Source organism: Hydra vulgaris, chromosome 12 (genome assembly GCF_038396675.1).
Source record: "Hydra vulgaris chromosome 12, alternate assembly HydraT2T_AEP".
Lineage (NCBI taxonomy): Eukaryota > Metazoa > Cnidaria > Hydrozoa > Anthoathecata > Hydridae > Hydra > Hydra vulgaris.
In genome coordinates, this window is record NC_088931.1 from 60335001 (window position 1) to 60350447 (window position 15447).

General features: G+C 27.3%; 1 protein-coding gene across 1 annotated transcript in view; it reads left to right on the plus strand.

The window, feature by feature from the left end:
- LOC100207545 (polycystin-2) overlaps positions 1-15447 on the plus strand; it is a 76390-nt gene that overhangs the window by 46952 nt on the left and 13991 nt on the right. The window contains exon 7 of the mRNA XM_065813941.1: positions 7594-7689. Within this exon, the coding sequence (XP_065670013.1) occupies positions 7594-7689 (96 nt within the window). The remainder of the gene's footprint in view (positions 1-7593; positions 7690-15447) is intronic.

Consider the following 15447-nt stretch of genomic DNA (forward strand, 5'->3'; position numbering starts at 1 on the left):
CCCAACCAAACCCTCAGTCGATGTAGCAGCACTCCCTTGCGGGTCAGGCTATTTGTCAGTCGATGTAGCAGCACTCCCTTGCGAGTCAGGCTATTTGTCAGTCGATGTAGCAGCACTCCCTTGCGAGTCAGGCTATTTGTCAGTCGATGTAGCAGCACTCCCTTGCGAGTCAGGCTATAAGATAGTCGATGTAGCAACACTCCGCGCATGATTTACAGTAAAAAAAATAAAAATAAAAACATTTTATTAAAAAAAATAAAAATAAAAACATTGTTTATATTGTTAAAAACATTCAAAATGTTATAAAAACATTCAGAATGTTTTTAAAAACATTCTGGTCAATTAAATTTGCGTTTTTGTGGTTTTTTTAAAAAACGATTAATTTGTAATTAAATTAATGGTTTTTACTTTCGTCCAACACGGAAATGTTGGACGAAAGTCAAAAGTAATTAAAAGTGACGTATGTGTTGGCGTAAGAATCACTTTTTTCCTTCCGCTCTTCCCAAAGCCAACAAACTATAGATCTATATATATATGTATATATATATGTATATGTATATATGTATATGTATATATATATATGTATATGTATATATATATCTATATATATACATATACATATATATATATATATATATATATATATGTGTGTGTATATGTATATATATATGTATATGTATATATATATATATATATATATATATATATATATGTATATATATATGTATATGTGTATATATATATATATATATATATATATATATATATATATATATATATATATATATATATATATATATATATATGTATATATATATATATGTATATGTATATATATATATATATATATATATATATATATATATGTATATATATATATATATATATATGTATATATATAGAACCCTTAGATGTTGTCCGAAAGTTTTTTCCATATTTTGTTGACAAAAAGTAAAAATTAAATTGCAAGACCGGAATTTTTTTTTTTTAATAATGATAGACTGCCTGCCCCAACCAAACCCTCAGTCGATGTAGCAGCACTCCCTTGCGAGTCAGGCTATTTGTCAGTCGATGTAGCAGCACTCCCTTGCGAGTCAGGCTATTTGTCAGTCGATGTAGCAGCACTCCCTCGGAGTCAGGCTATAAGATAGTCGATGTAGCAACACTCCGCGCATGATTTACAGTAAAAAAAATAAAAATAAAAACATTTTATTAAAAAAAATAAAAATAAAAACATTTTATTAAAAAAAATTAAAATAAAAACATTGTTTATATTGTTAAAAACATTCAAAATGTTTTAAAAACACTCAGAATGTTTTTAAAAACATTCTGGTCAATTAAATTTGCGTTTTTGTGGTTTTTTTAAAAAACGATTAATTTGTAATTAAATTAATGGTTTTTACTTTCGTCCAACAAATGTTGGATGAAAGTTAAAAGTAATTAAAAGTGACGTATATGTTGGCGTAAGAATCACTTTTTTCCTTCCGCTCTTCCTAAAGCCAACAAACTATAGATCTATATATATATATATATATATATATATATATATATATATATATATATATATATATATATATATATATATCATGGCCTACTTATATTACACAGCATTTTCCATAAAGTATTAGGAGGCCTGTTTTTTTACGGCTCATGTATAAAAACCTAATTTTTGTTATGATTAAGAGTCATGTTTGCACTATAAATGTTTTATTCTTATTTTATTAAAATGGTTAAATAATAGTTAGATTTTCTTTGAGTGCTTACATTTGTGCTGGATTTTTTATTAACTGACTACTTTAGTTTATTTTAATAACATAAGTTACTGAAATAGGTTTTCAGATAACTATATATCAACATTCTACTAAAAATAAACTTACATGTTGCTAAGATTGCCTAAAACTCTCCATTGAAAATAAAATCAAAGGTTTGTAATTTTGTAATTATCATAATTGAAAATAAAAGAAGAAATATCTTTTTACTAAAAATATTTATTTGGTCTTTGTCTTTTTTTGAATTCTTTCACTTGATCTTTTCAGAATGAATATGCCATTTATTTTTGCAAATTATTATAAAAAGTATTTTTAACAATACGAGATCTATACTTGATTCCCTACTTTTGGTGTTTTTCACTAGTAAAATTGACACTTCTATACCAAATCTTTAAAACTTGTTTTGCAAATTTTTAATTAAAAAAGAATGACTGCAATGTTTTTCCTTTTGTCAAATGTATAGCCTTCTTCAAATCATTCATAAGAGATACAATTGCTTGTAGTGTTGTAATTAGAGCACAAGAAGTTTGTTTGGTTAATGTAAAAGATTTATCAAATTTTATTTTGATTTAATTTTTGATTGGATGAATTGAGTTTCTGCTTTGAATTAAGTATGATAAATAACTTAAAAAACAATGATAAAAATTGTGCTGCATTATTTCTTTCAGGAAATTAATTTTATATTGCAGCTACAGTTGTTTCGTCAAATAATTCTAATATAAGGTTGACAGCTTGTTTGTTGTTTTCAAGAAAAGTGACATGATAATTAATTTTTCTTGCTTTTTTTTAGTTCCTGTTTAGTAATTGATTTTTTAATAATCTTTATGAAATAGATTTCTTGCAATGTAACTAGTAGTAACTTCAATTCTCTGGGTTTCTCTCTAGTAACTTTTACTCTTTGGAAAAATCAAAAAAATCAAATTAAATTTTTTTGCATTCAATAAGTTGTTTCTTTCATGTTTTATAAAACGGAGTATATCAAGCGATAAGTTTTTTTTAAATACTCTTTTTTCAAACTGGATGATAAATAAATATTTTTAAATCTCTAGTATATGCTTTTATGAAACTATAAAAATGCATTAACATTATTAGAATGGTTATTGGTAACAAATCCTATTTTAAATTCAGATTGGTGCATTACTAGTACGCTATTAGTAATACACTCATCAACTTGTTTTTTTAAACATAAACCTGTTAAGCAAATTTTAGGTGAGAATTTCAGAACATAAGAATAAATTTTTGAAACCCTACAATCATAAAAACATATACAACTTCTTTAAAAAGATGACTTTACCAATCTTAATCAAATTATTTACCACTTTGATATTGGGCTACTTTTAGTAAATACATTTTACCCTCAGGAAGCAGGAAATCACTTAAAACACAACTTTTTTTCAATGATTTTTCTAACATACTATAGTTTGTTAATTTTTAATTTTCACCACTGCAAAACCATTTTGCGTAAAGAAATATGATAGCATTTATTAGACAATGAAAAATTAGTTTTGTTAACAGCTACTGACTTCGAAACAGTTGGTATGTCTGATGTTGCTTCCAAAACAATTGGTATGTCTGATATTTCTTCCAAAACAGTTGGTATGTCTGATATTTCTTCCAAAACAGTTGGTATCTCTGATGTTGCAAAAAAAATAAGTGTGTAATTTAAGTAAGCCATGATATATATATATATATATATATATATATATATATATATATATATATATATATATATATATATATATATATATATATATATATATATATATATATGTATATATATGTATATGTATATATATAATTTATTTTATTAAATGTTCAAAATAATTTCAATCATCTATACAAAGTTGCATCCTTTCAACCCGTTTATCAAACTTTTTATATACTCTTCTTTAATTATACTTTGAAACAGCTTAGTTATGTGGTTTTTTTGACTTATGACGTCAATATTGACTAGTAATGGTGTTTCCTTTTTCAACATAACCCAAATGAACAACACCTTTTGTTTTGAAGAAGATGTATAACATGTTTTTTGGTTAAAACCAGTTGCATTTTACTATTTTTACATAAAGTTCTTGGACTTTCATCTTAACTGAACCAACTAGTGTCAGCTGACTTGTATCCAACTTGTCTCAAATAAAACCATGACTTACCGACACAACTTACTTAATGACACGACTCTCTATGGGTTCTTTCTGAATAGGGTTAAATTTTCCTTGCATACCTAAACTCAATTTTTGCAATTTAGATTGATTAACTTGTGAGATCTAATCTAACGTGATGTGAGATCTAATCTAACATGATGCTAGTTTTTATTTAAGAGCATTGTGAATTATTTCAATGATTGTAAAATGAATATTCAATGTCAGGCTTTCAATTGTATCATGTGTTGCAAGGTTTTCTTCAATAATGGCAAGCATTTGGGTATTCTCAGTTTTATATGTGGTTTTGGGGTGCCCTAAAAAGGAATCATTTTTAATCTCTCTCTACCATCTTAAACTTAAAATAGAGCAGCCCACTTGGAACAGTACTATATTTTAGTACTTGGTCACCATGAACTAATACTAATTTATTAGTTATGGGTTGTGCTGAAAAATGATTTTAATATATGCTCAATATTCAACTTATTTTGTTTTAAAATTCTTCTTTTAATAAAAATTAAATTAGGCCTTGTGATGAATTAAAAATGTTTAAAGCATTTGGGTAACAGAGTTTTTGATGCAATGAAGATTTTTTTATTTGCTTTTCATATTTATAAACATTAAATTTTTTGAACAGCAGCAATTTACTAAATTACTGCAAAACTTGTTTAATTGAATAACTAACTCAAAATAATGTAGAATATTATTAGGTAATAATGGTATCGAATGTTTGTTTTAACTGGTTTTTTAAAATATAAAATATTTGTTTATTTTCTCAACACTTGACACAATCATGTTTTGTCTGTAACTAAATAAAAAGGATTTTTTTTGTCGCTTAGATATGTATCAACAGTTTTGCAAATAACTATTTTGTTTGTTTTTAAGTAAAAAACAAACAAAATAGTAATAAACTAAAAGTTTTAAATATTGTAAGAAATTTGCTTGTGTTATTAAGACTTGTGTTATTTAAACAATTATAGTGTATTAGCTTGTGTTATTAAGACTTGTGTTATTTAAACAACTATAGTGTATTAGAATTTGTTATTCAATTTTATTTTATTTTTATTTTTATATTATTAAAATCAACAAATTTTAAAATCAATCATATCGAAATTTAAAAATTAAAAAAATCCTCACTTTAGAAAATTTTACAAAAAATATACTTGTATGCTCCATGTGGTAGAATCTGGAGTGGCATCAACAAATACTGAGAAAACTTTTTTTCTTTCTGTTAAAATTGCACTTATAAGTTTAAATGTACATTTTAACCACAAAATGAACTTACAATGCAGATGTAATTTCATTTTGTGGTTTTGCTGAAAGGTAAATAATTTGTAAATAACTTTTCTTGACACTCAGGTTTCACTACTTTGCCAGAGTTTTTTCAAAGAATCATAATGATTGAGTTCAAGTTTGTCTAGAATATTATTGCTAACTGAATTTTATACTATGTGAGATGGTTCTTGATATTGTAATTCTTGCACACTGAGAACCAGTATTCAAAAAATGTTTCAAATTATATTCAAGATATGTTTCAGAATTTCCATTTAGGCTAAAATTTGTGATATGTTTTTGTAAAAGTTAGTTACTATTTGGTTGCAGTTTAGACAATGTTCTAATTCACATTTTGAACATAAAAATAGATGTGGTTGTTTGAGTTCTTGGTGCTCAGGAAATATTTCATACAATTTCAGCAATTTTATAACCTCAAAAAGCCTTCTTATGTGTTGGTAAATAAAATCAAACTGACATGGTTTGCTTGAAATATTTGAAGTACTACCTTAAGGTTGTCTCAAGACAAGACACTATCAATGCACTATCAACACTAATCAATGCCACTCAAAACCTCTTCTGATTTTTGTCAAACCTTTTTGCTGCTTGGAGTTTTTATTTACTTTTAAAATTACTAAAAATTACTACTTTAGTAAGTTCATGTCTGTTCAACACAAATCTTTTTGATATTTTTAAATTATCAGAAAGATTGACATTTATGTTAAATTTATCATAAAAATATATTTAAAAAATGTTACTGTATATTAATAATTTTATAAATGTTGATTTTGATTCAACAATTTTATTTTGTCGTGTAATCTATATTTCTACATATTATTAGTTACTTTGAAACAATACTTCTGCGCTTGTTTTACTGAATTTTTTTTATTTATATGTATGTATATAAAAATGTATAAATGGTAATATTGCATCAGATGATTTTAGCTTTTTCAATAAGTTGACTATTTTTGTAACATGTAAATTTTGTTTTAAAGAAAAATCAAGAAAAGATTTACAAAAATCTTTTGAGTTGTAATAATTGTTTGCTTTTTTGTTTTTATTATAGTTATTTAATTTTTATTGTCTAAGAAATTAAAGTACAATAAGTATTACATTAGTTTAATCAAGATAAAACTCTTTTTATAATTGTTTATGTGACACAATGATTGCATATTGGTGATCATCCGAGCAGTCTAGTTACATAGACCTGGGAGATGTGATGAATGTAAAAACTATTTAATAAAAAAGAAAAATTTTTTTGTTTTACTCACTGCTAAGGGAAAGGGGGGACCATAACTTACTCTTTACTCATCCTTAGGAAATGATAAAATAATAGCCTATGAGTTTGCAAGTCTATATCAATCCACTGGTGTACAAAGTGCTTGTATGACTAAAAATATCATACAATATAAAATAATAAAATAAATATATATTCCAAGAAAAACAATAATTAATGATAGTTTTGATAATATAAAAAGAAAAATTGAAAATGCGTTGCCTTCATCGTTCAAACTCTGAATCCTCCATTATGACAGAGCGCGCTAATTCACCAAGCTCTAGTTTCAATATGCAAATGTAAAAAAAAAACGTAGTGTATAAATGCTTGTATAATACATAATTTAAATTAAAAACTAATTACCACCTGTGGCACAGCAGAATATATGAATATTGTTAATACTACAAATATATAATATAAACTTATCAAAGTGGTAAAAATCATGGTTATAAGAGGTAAAAAAAATGCTGGTGCCATTATAACCAATTAGCGTTAAGTAGTATAGGAAAGGTGATCTCCTCTATCAGGGGGATCATCATTCATGCGCTGTGATCATCAATGACATTTCATAGAGCCCAAGACCTGCACTAATGCCACTGGTCAGAGGCATGACTTTGCAACAGATCTCACCTCCTGCTCTCTTTTCTTTTTTTTACGCTATGCTAGTCAATATTGCAATATAACTGGACCTTACAACAATAAACAAAAAACCAAAACCCCATCTGTAGTTAAGTATAGCTCCAACATTTTTAAGATGAAGGTGCTGAGGGATGTGCGCAGTATAACTGTTTAAATATTTTTAAAAGTTTAAAAAATATTTTGTTAATAATGTAAAAGGTAAGCTATGGTTATTCATACAAATATTTAGAATTATTTTTTTTTATTATGAAAATAAATAACTTTTCTTTTGGCTTTAGAATTTATTTTAATTTTAATAGTTCATAAATATAACATTATATATCTTTTAGTATATCTATAATAAGAGTTCATTAGAATCAATCTCCAGTTGATATAACTTCGCATATCTTTTATTTACAATAAAAGTTCATTAGAATCAATCTTCAGTTAATTTTGAACTAGTTTAAGTTTAACATTTTTATATGTTTAGATTGTGTTTTAACTTTGATTTTTCATTTAGGGTCCACCCATTCTTCAAGAATAGCGTTTATGAATGTTATGCCCCATATTCTTCTGGAAATGAATTTAAAGAAAATATTGGAAATTTCGATCGATAGTATGTATTTAATTTATTAAATTTATCTAAACTAATATTTTGTTCAGATAATGCTACATCTGACTTGAATTTTCACATGTCTAAGTTTAACAATTTGATATTATTATTATTATTATTATTTTTAAGTAAAGGGTTGTAAATTATTTCATCATTATTGTTATTTTTTATTATAAGTTATTGTTATTTTTCATTAAAACTTTTTGTTATTTTTTATTATAAGTTATTGTTATTTAAAAGAGTTGTTTATTTTTTTATATGCATTCATTTTGATTGCATCATTATGTTTTATGTGATTAACCATCATGTGATGTTTAATTTTATATTTATAGCATATGTATCAATATATAAAAATATTATTAAACTGTATTATAACAAATAGTATTTAGTATTTAACACAAATATGTTACATATAAATGTTATAAATAGAGAAGTTGCTTTGTTTGCATTCTAAAACGCATGCGCAAAAAACGACAAAACATTTATTCTAAAGCAAAATAAGCGAAAATAATGGTGTGAAGTTTGTACAACTATGTGAATAGAAAAAGTCTCACACTAAAGTGGAACCAGTGCATTAAAATGTGTCAAATTTTGTTAATCATTTTTTGTTAATAGAAAAAATACTTTTCCAATTTTCAAAAGTAAAATAAATTCAAAATTAACAGGATACACTTCTATTAATCTATACTTCTATCAATCCAGCTAAGTTATAGAGAAAACAGAGAATTGCATCAAAAGTTACATAAATTAGATTTTAAAATTATTAGTTAGTGAATTGATGAAAGAGAGAACTGTTATGAAACAGATACTGCGAAAATGAGCTTTACTTTGCTCCTGAAGTTTAGGCTAAACGGAATACTGATTGCATTATGAGCCATTGCGTATTAACAATTAACATTTGACCAAAATTATTTACTTAATAAAAATGGTTTAATTAAAGCTAATCGCCAGTATTACTATCAAATACAACACTAAATTATGGTAACCAAAACAAAATATTATCTGTTGTAGTATTGGAAAAATGACAAATCATAAACTCTGACAAAATTCTGTTATATCTTTAAAGATAAACTTAAAACAGTTTTTGAAAAAGTTACATTGTCAAAAATTGTAACAAGAAAATTGTAAAAAGAAAATTAAAAATTAACTGCAGCTATTATTAGCTTTTGTGTAATATAAATAAAATTTAATATCTTTTTTGTAAGCATAATTTATTATTTGTTGTAAAAACTTTTGCAAAAAACATTTTGTAAACGCTGTATTTAAAATATTGTAGGTTATTTTTCTGATCCCAAAAAATATAAATTTTAGTTAAATTACATTTAAATTATTATTTAACTTTTTTTTCTTCAGTTTAAAATCTATAGTTTTACAACTGTGTGAAATTTATTATCAGGCATGATTTAAAAAAGGGAATGAAATGCACTTATATTTAGAAAAAAGGAGACTTGTGATCTTCTCATGATTACTGCAAGGGTCTCAATTGTATTTTTTGGAGATTTCAAGGCTCACAATTGTATTTTTTGGAGATTTTTGTTAGAAAACATTTACACTATATAAGCTTTACAAAACAAAATAAAATTGATAATCTAATTTTGAATAGATTTTTTTTATATTTGTTGACTATACCATATGCAAACATAATCATATTTAATCACTAGACTATAACAATACTTTAGCAAGTTTTGTAATGGTTAAGCTGTTGGAGAAATACAAGTGTAATATAACTTTGCATACAAATAATACTATTGACAGAAATTAATATATTTAAAAAGTATATGACAAGCTTTTTCTGTACCTAATTTGTGCAATTTTGTTAGATCATACTTGCAGATTCAACTCAAAGGAAAGGAAGCAAAACCAAATGAATGTATTTTGGTCTGTTACTCAATTTTTTTTTAGTGGATTTTTAATTTTTCGAAAAGTCTAAGTGTTTTATTCAAATAGCTTTTTTAATAAGTTTGTTTAAATAACAGTTGTCACTTAGTATAAATGCATGTTTAGATAAGCAATGTGACTTCATACTAAAATAGCCAGGGGCTTCAGTTCATACATCAACTATCTTTTAGCCTGCTGATGCAAAGAAGTGCCGCTAAATTGACTAATGGTTTGGGTTGGGGCAGCAATTTTTTTTTAATATTTCTTCTGTTTTTTTTCCTTTTCCAAAAATACTGAATGCTATAAAGATACTCAAAATGAGTAAGCATTTGCTAATCTATATACATCATAGTATATATATATATATATATATATATATATATATATATATATATATATATATATATATATATATATATATATATATAATTTTTTTTAGAAAAAAATTTTTGTTGCTAACTTATTTCATAGTTATATACAAAATTTTCTTTAAAAAAGTTTGAATTAAATTTCTGGTATATGAAATTTAAAACAAATTAAAATTGTATTACAAATTATGACAATATGAATACAATAAATAGTCAAAAAATAATAATGATAAAGTAAATGTTGGTAAAATTTACACTTTTTATTTCATAAAATTAGTGCGCTAAATTATACTTTCAACACCTTGAGGTTTTTTTTGTCTCATTTTGCGGTCCATACAAAATGATATTTTTCTGAGATGAGACCTTGTACAAAACTGAGAAAAACTTCTATTTTATAATTTTTTATTAATATTAATGACCCATAAGTTTTCAACATTTACCAAATTAATGTTGATTCTTGAAAAAACTTTTCAAAAGTCATTTAAAGTTGCAGCTGTCATTCTCTCCCGTTTTTTACTACAATGGTTGCTTGAAATTGAAAAATTTTGCTCACATTGAATTGATGTTGGCTTGATTAACTTCAACGCATGTTCTAATTTGCATAACTTTTCTGATTTTAATCTAGTTGTAACGTAGCTGTTGAATTCTTCAGTAGTCAAAAATTTGTTGTTTTACATTGGATTTTCTTTTCCGTCTTTGTGAGTCTTTGGGCTTTGGAACAAAGTTTGAAGTTGTTTGATGTTTTAAGGAAGCAAGAAGATTTAACTTAGGATCATTGGGAGCCTGTTCGATGTCTGCTGAGCTTTAGATGCAATTTCCATAACATATTCACTGTCATCATTACTGGGTGGAGTAGAAAAATGTTAAAGCTAGAGTTTTTTTGCTTCTTCGTTAATTTCTTTATTTGATGAGAGTAAGAATGGGGAAACTTTTGGATATTCTAGAAGTACTGTGATTAGAACTTTAAATAAGTATTTGATACTTAGTACAATAAAGTTGTTGCCATAAAGCAGTGTTAACTTGATCATTAACTTGGAAAGGAATTAAGCGAATCATTAACATCAAACCTTCTACTAATACTTAGTCTTTTAGTCTCAAAATCAATAAAAAATATTATCTCAGATCACACCAGTGTTGCTAATATATTTAATAACTATTTTGTGACTATTCAAGACAAACTATCTGAAAATATTGTTTCCATTTAAATATTTTTCTTTAAGAAACTTTCTTAAAGTACCTAGTACTAATTCTTTTTTCATTGATCCTGTGACTGAAGATGAGGTGTCGAATCTCATAAAAAGTACTCTTAAAAATAATAAAAGCTTTGGTCCCATTAGTCTACCAACATTTCTTCTAAAACTAGTATCTCACATTACATGGTTTGAAAATTTTGGGGTGAGTCATCAACAATAACACCTGAAAAATTCCTTTGGAGGGGTGATAATATGGACCCTTGGGATACTATTGCAAGTGGTTATAAAATCAACCATTACCGTCCAAGAAAGAAGTTTCAATTTTAATATTTTTATAGTAAAAAGGCTCATATTATGAATTTTTTCAAAGGGTTTTATGAAGTAAAAACATTTTTATAAGCTTATGTTGATATTTTATTGTAAATATAGAATAAATAACAACAAACATTTTTAAAAATTTCAACTCTAACAAAAAAATTGCTTTTTCTTCTGCAAAACTAGAACCCACCACATCTCTAATGTTGAACATCAGTTTTGTTTTGATTTCTTGTTAATCCACAACATTTTTTCAAGTTCATCATTTTTGTTCTAGTATTCAAACTAAAACTAATAAAATTTTGTTAGAGGAACTAAAAAAATACATTTTAAATGCCCAATTCTGCTAAAACTCATGCTGAGTGTTGAAATACAGTTTGCATTCTCTACATGTCAAAATGTGATCGAAGTATAACACCTTTCTTGAGAAGCAGATTGTTTAAACAATCTCCAAAACCATTACACTTTAATGATGATCATTTTCCAAATGGAATGTGCACAAATAGTCGTTTTATTCTGCAAAAAATTGATGAGAAAAAAACAACACAGCTATTTCTTAAATTGTATGATTTCAGTTCAATTGCTGCGAAGCCATCAACAAGAAATTCTCCTGCGCGTGACTGTATTATTTGCCAAATTGGTAAGTCAAAGGGCAAAAATTCATCTTCTTTGTCCAGCAGTACTACTTAAGAGAAATCATCTAAATTTGAAAAAAGATGCATACAATGCCTCACTGTTATTGGATCAGGTTTATCCCATAAGTGCACCCCTGGAACTAGAAGTAAAAACCTGATTGCACTTGCAAAAACAGACGCAAAAAGTGAAGAAATTTTGCATCTTCTGTTTTGCGAACCCAGGATGCATCTCCAAATGGTACAGTGCAACTGAGCAAATCAAGTAGAGGACCTAAATTACTACTGAAACTTGGTAAGTTTTTTTTCACTGCTTTTTGCCCAACATATTGCTTTTCATTTGATACATTTTATTCTATTAATCCATTTTAAATCTCAGGCAAAGCTACTCCAACTCAAGTGTTTAAGGATCCGCTTCCAATTGAAAACCTTGTGACAGTTCAACTTTACATTGATTTGTCCGACAACCAGATGAGACAACTTGCTTCAACTCTAAACTCTGCAAACCAACAAGATATTGTTGAGCCATATTTTGCTAGGAAATTTGCAGAACATGGAAAGTTGCTCAAAGATCACTTTTCTGTCATTAAAATTAAATGTTCTGACATTGGCCACCTTAGAGATGTTGTTCATTGTAATGATATTGGCAGCCTTCTTCAATTTATGGTATCAGCAAGATCTGTCTCCAAGGAACATCTAATTAAGATTGGACTTGATGGTGGCGGTGACTTTCTTAAAATGAGTCTGGGCATTATCAAAGTAGCCCCAGAACCAACCAGTCCCGTCCTGAAGACTCCTAAGCTTTGTAGTTCTTCCTTCAAAGATTCTGGAGTAAAAAAGCAGCTGATTATAGCAATCTCTGAAGGAATGCCAGAAAACTATGAGAACATTAAAAACCTGTTGAAACTCACCAATTTTGGTGCTTTTTCCTTTGTCTTGTCTTGTGACATGAAAGTTGCTAACATTCTTTGTGGGCTTCAGTCTCATGCTAGCAAACATCCTTGCTGTTGGTGTGATGCAGACTCTTCAAACCTTGGTAAATGTCTTGCACTAAGAACTTTTGGAAGCATCAGAAAGGCTCACCAAGCTTTTGTTGCTGACGGAAGTAATGTAAAAGGTACTAAATGCTTTAGATATGTCATCAACGTGCCCTTGCTCAAAATTTCAGATAAAACACTCATTCTAAAAATTACTAATTGGTGTGGTCAACCACTTTTTCAAGAGTCTGAGCAAAGTTTGGCCAGAGGTCAAAGAATGGCCAGAGGTTTTAAACATTCCCCTCCAACCCTTTCCTGGAGGACATTTGTTTCCTGGAAATCATTGTTAAAGGCTGTTGAAAAATGTTGATATTCTTCAGCAAACAGTTGAAGCAGCAACTGTAAGTGCAGCATTTTCTATGTTGAAGCATTCAGGCAATTTGATAAGTTAGTTACTGCATGTTTTGGAACACATCTGGATGAAAATTTTCAAGAACACATTGAGAACTTCAAAGCTGCATACCTTGTTCTTCTAGTCTCAATCACTTCAAAGGTCCACACTGTGTTCTTTCACATGGTTCAGTTCATCTTTCTGAGTCATCAAAGTCTTGGAATATACAGTGAACAAGCCACTGAAGCTCTTCATGCAAACTTTAAGCCTCAATGGTAAGGATTCAAGAGATATGCACTTCACCCAGAACATGGACTGCAATTACTTAATTGTGTTGTAGACTACAACAGCAAACATGTATAAAAGTCAAAATCAAAACATATAAGAGTGGAAAACGTGATTTTATTAGAATTCAGATGTTTTAGCTATATGATTAAATCCATTATGATGTTAAGAAAATCAAGTTTTTGAAATTATACAGAAATTTGCTTTGTTGTTCTTGCTTTTTCAGCTGTTTTGTTTGAAAATACACATTTTTGAAGAAAAAAACTCAGAATCGGATGAATTAATAGCTTTTTAGTACTAAAAGTTTTAAAACTTATTGCCAGTATTGGGAAAAAACTAAAATGCTAATTTCTCTCACAGACAGTAATCGTTGATTTTTAAATCACTTGTTATGAAATCCTTTAGGTATATGCTACCATCCCTCCAAAGGGTTTTTCAGGTGTTTTCGTTAATGACTCACCCCTAAGTTTTCAAACTGTGATTATCTTCGAACATGTTCAATGATAAATAATTCTTTCAAAAATGATATTTTACCAGAAGCTTTTAAAGTAGCCAATGTAAGTACACAAAATGGGTTCCTTTCCAGACTACTCCAGATATCGACCTATTTCTCTTCTTTCCTACCTAAGTAAACTCTTTGAAATATTTTTCAAACAGTTTACTTAGGTTGATTTTTCCAAAAAATGAAAAAAATTTTCGTTTTTTAGAAAAATATAAATGTCTATACAAACATCATAATGGTTTTCGCAACTAACACTCGACAACTCATTCATTAATAGAAATAATAGAGAAAGTTAGACAAGTCATAAATAATAAACACTTTGTGTGTGAAGTGTTTATTGACATAAAAAAAATATTTGATACAGTTAAGCACACAATCCTCCTAGAAAAAGTGTAACACTACAATATTAGAGGTATTCCTTTTCTCTGGTTTCCCCCTTATCTTTGTAATAGAACACAATTTGTTTCAATTAATGGTATCAACTCAGAACTCAGCTAAATATTTTGATGATGTTCCTAAAGTCTTAGTTTTAGGACAATTACTTTTTCTTATTTTTATCAATGATTTAAATGTTTCACTTAAATTTTCTACTGCATATCACTTTGCGCATTACACCAACTTGCTCTTAATTAACAAATCACTGAAAAAATTGAACTTATAATCTTGATCTTGCATATATTGTTCAATGGCTCCGTTTCAATAAATTATTCCTTAAATCTTAAAAAACAGAAATTATTATATTTAAATCTGTTCAAGCAAAAATAAATAAGCAATTAAATTTCTGATTAAATGGGCAAAAAATAAATACAGTCAACTCCAGGCTCGCACAAAGACTTTGTGGTGCCCTTTTTGTTTGGTGCCCTAAACTTTGGAGCACTGAACCGAATTCCTGGGTATATTGAATTTGCATGAATTTCACTGTTTATTGTCCGTATGTCTACTATCACATTACAATTTAATGAAAACAATAATTATTTTTGTATTAACAACTGTTGCACAGAAACAGTCTATATTTGAACTTGGTTATATATGATAAAATGAAAATACAAATACAATTTAAAATGAATGGATTTATATTTCATCAATAAAATGTTAATTAAGACTAGTCAGATCACACTAATTTCACTTTGCGGGCTTTCTTTTTTGCAAAACAAGAGATGACATCACTAGTTTTGCAAAGAAGAAAACATCAATTGAAAACAACCTTGCCAAGACTTTGT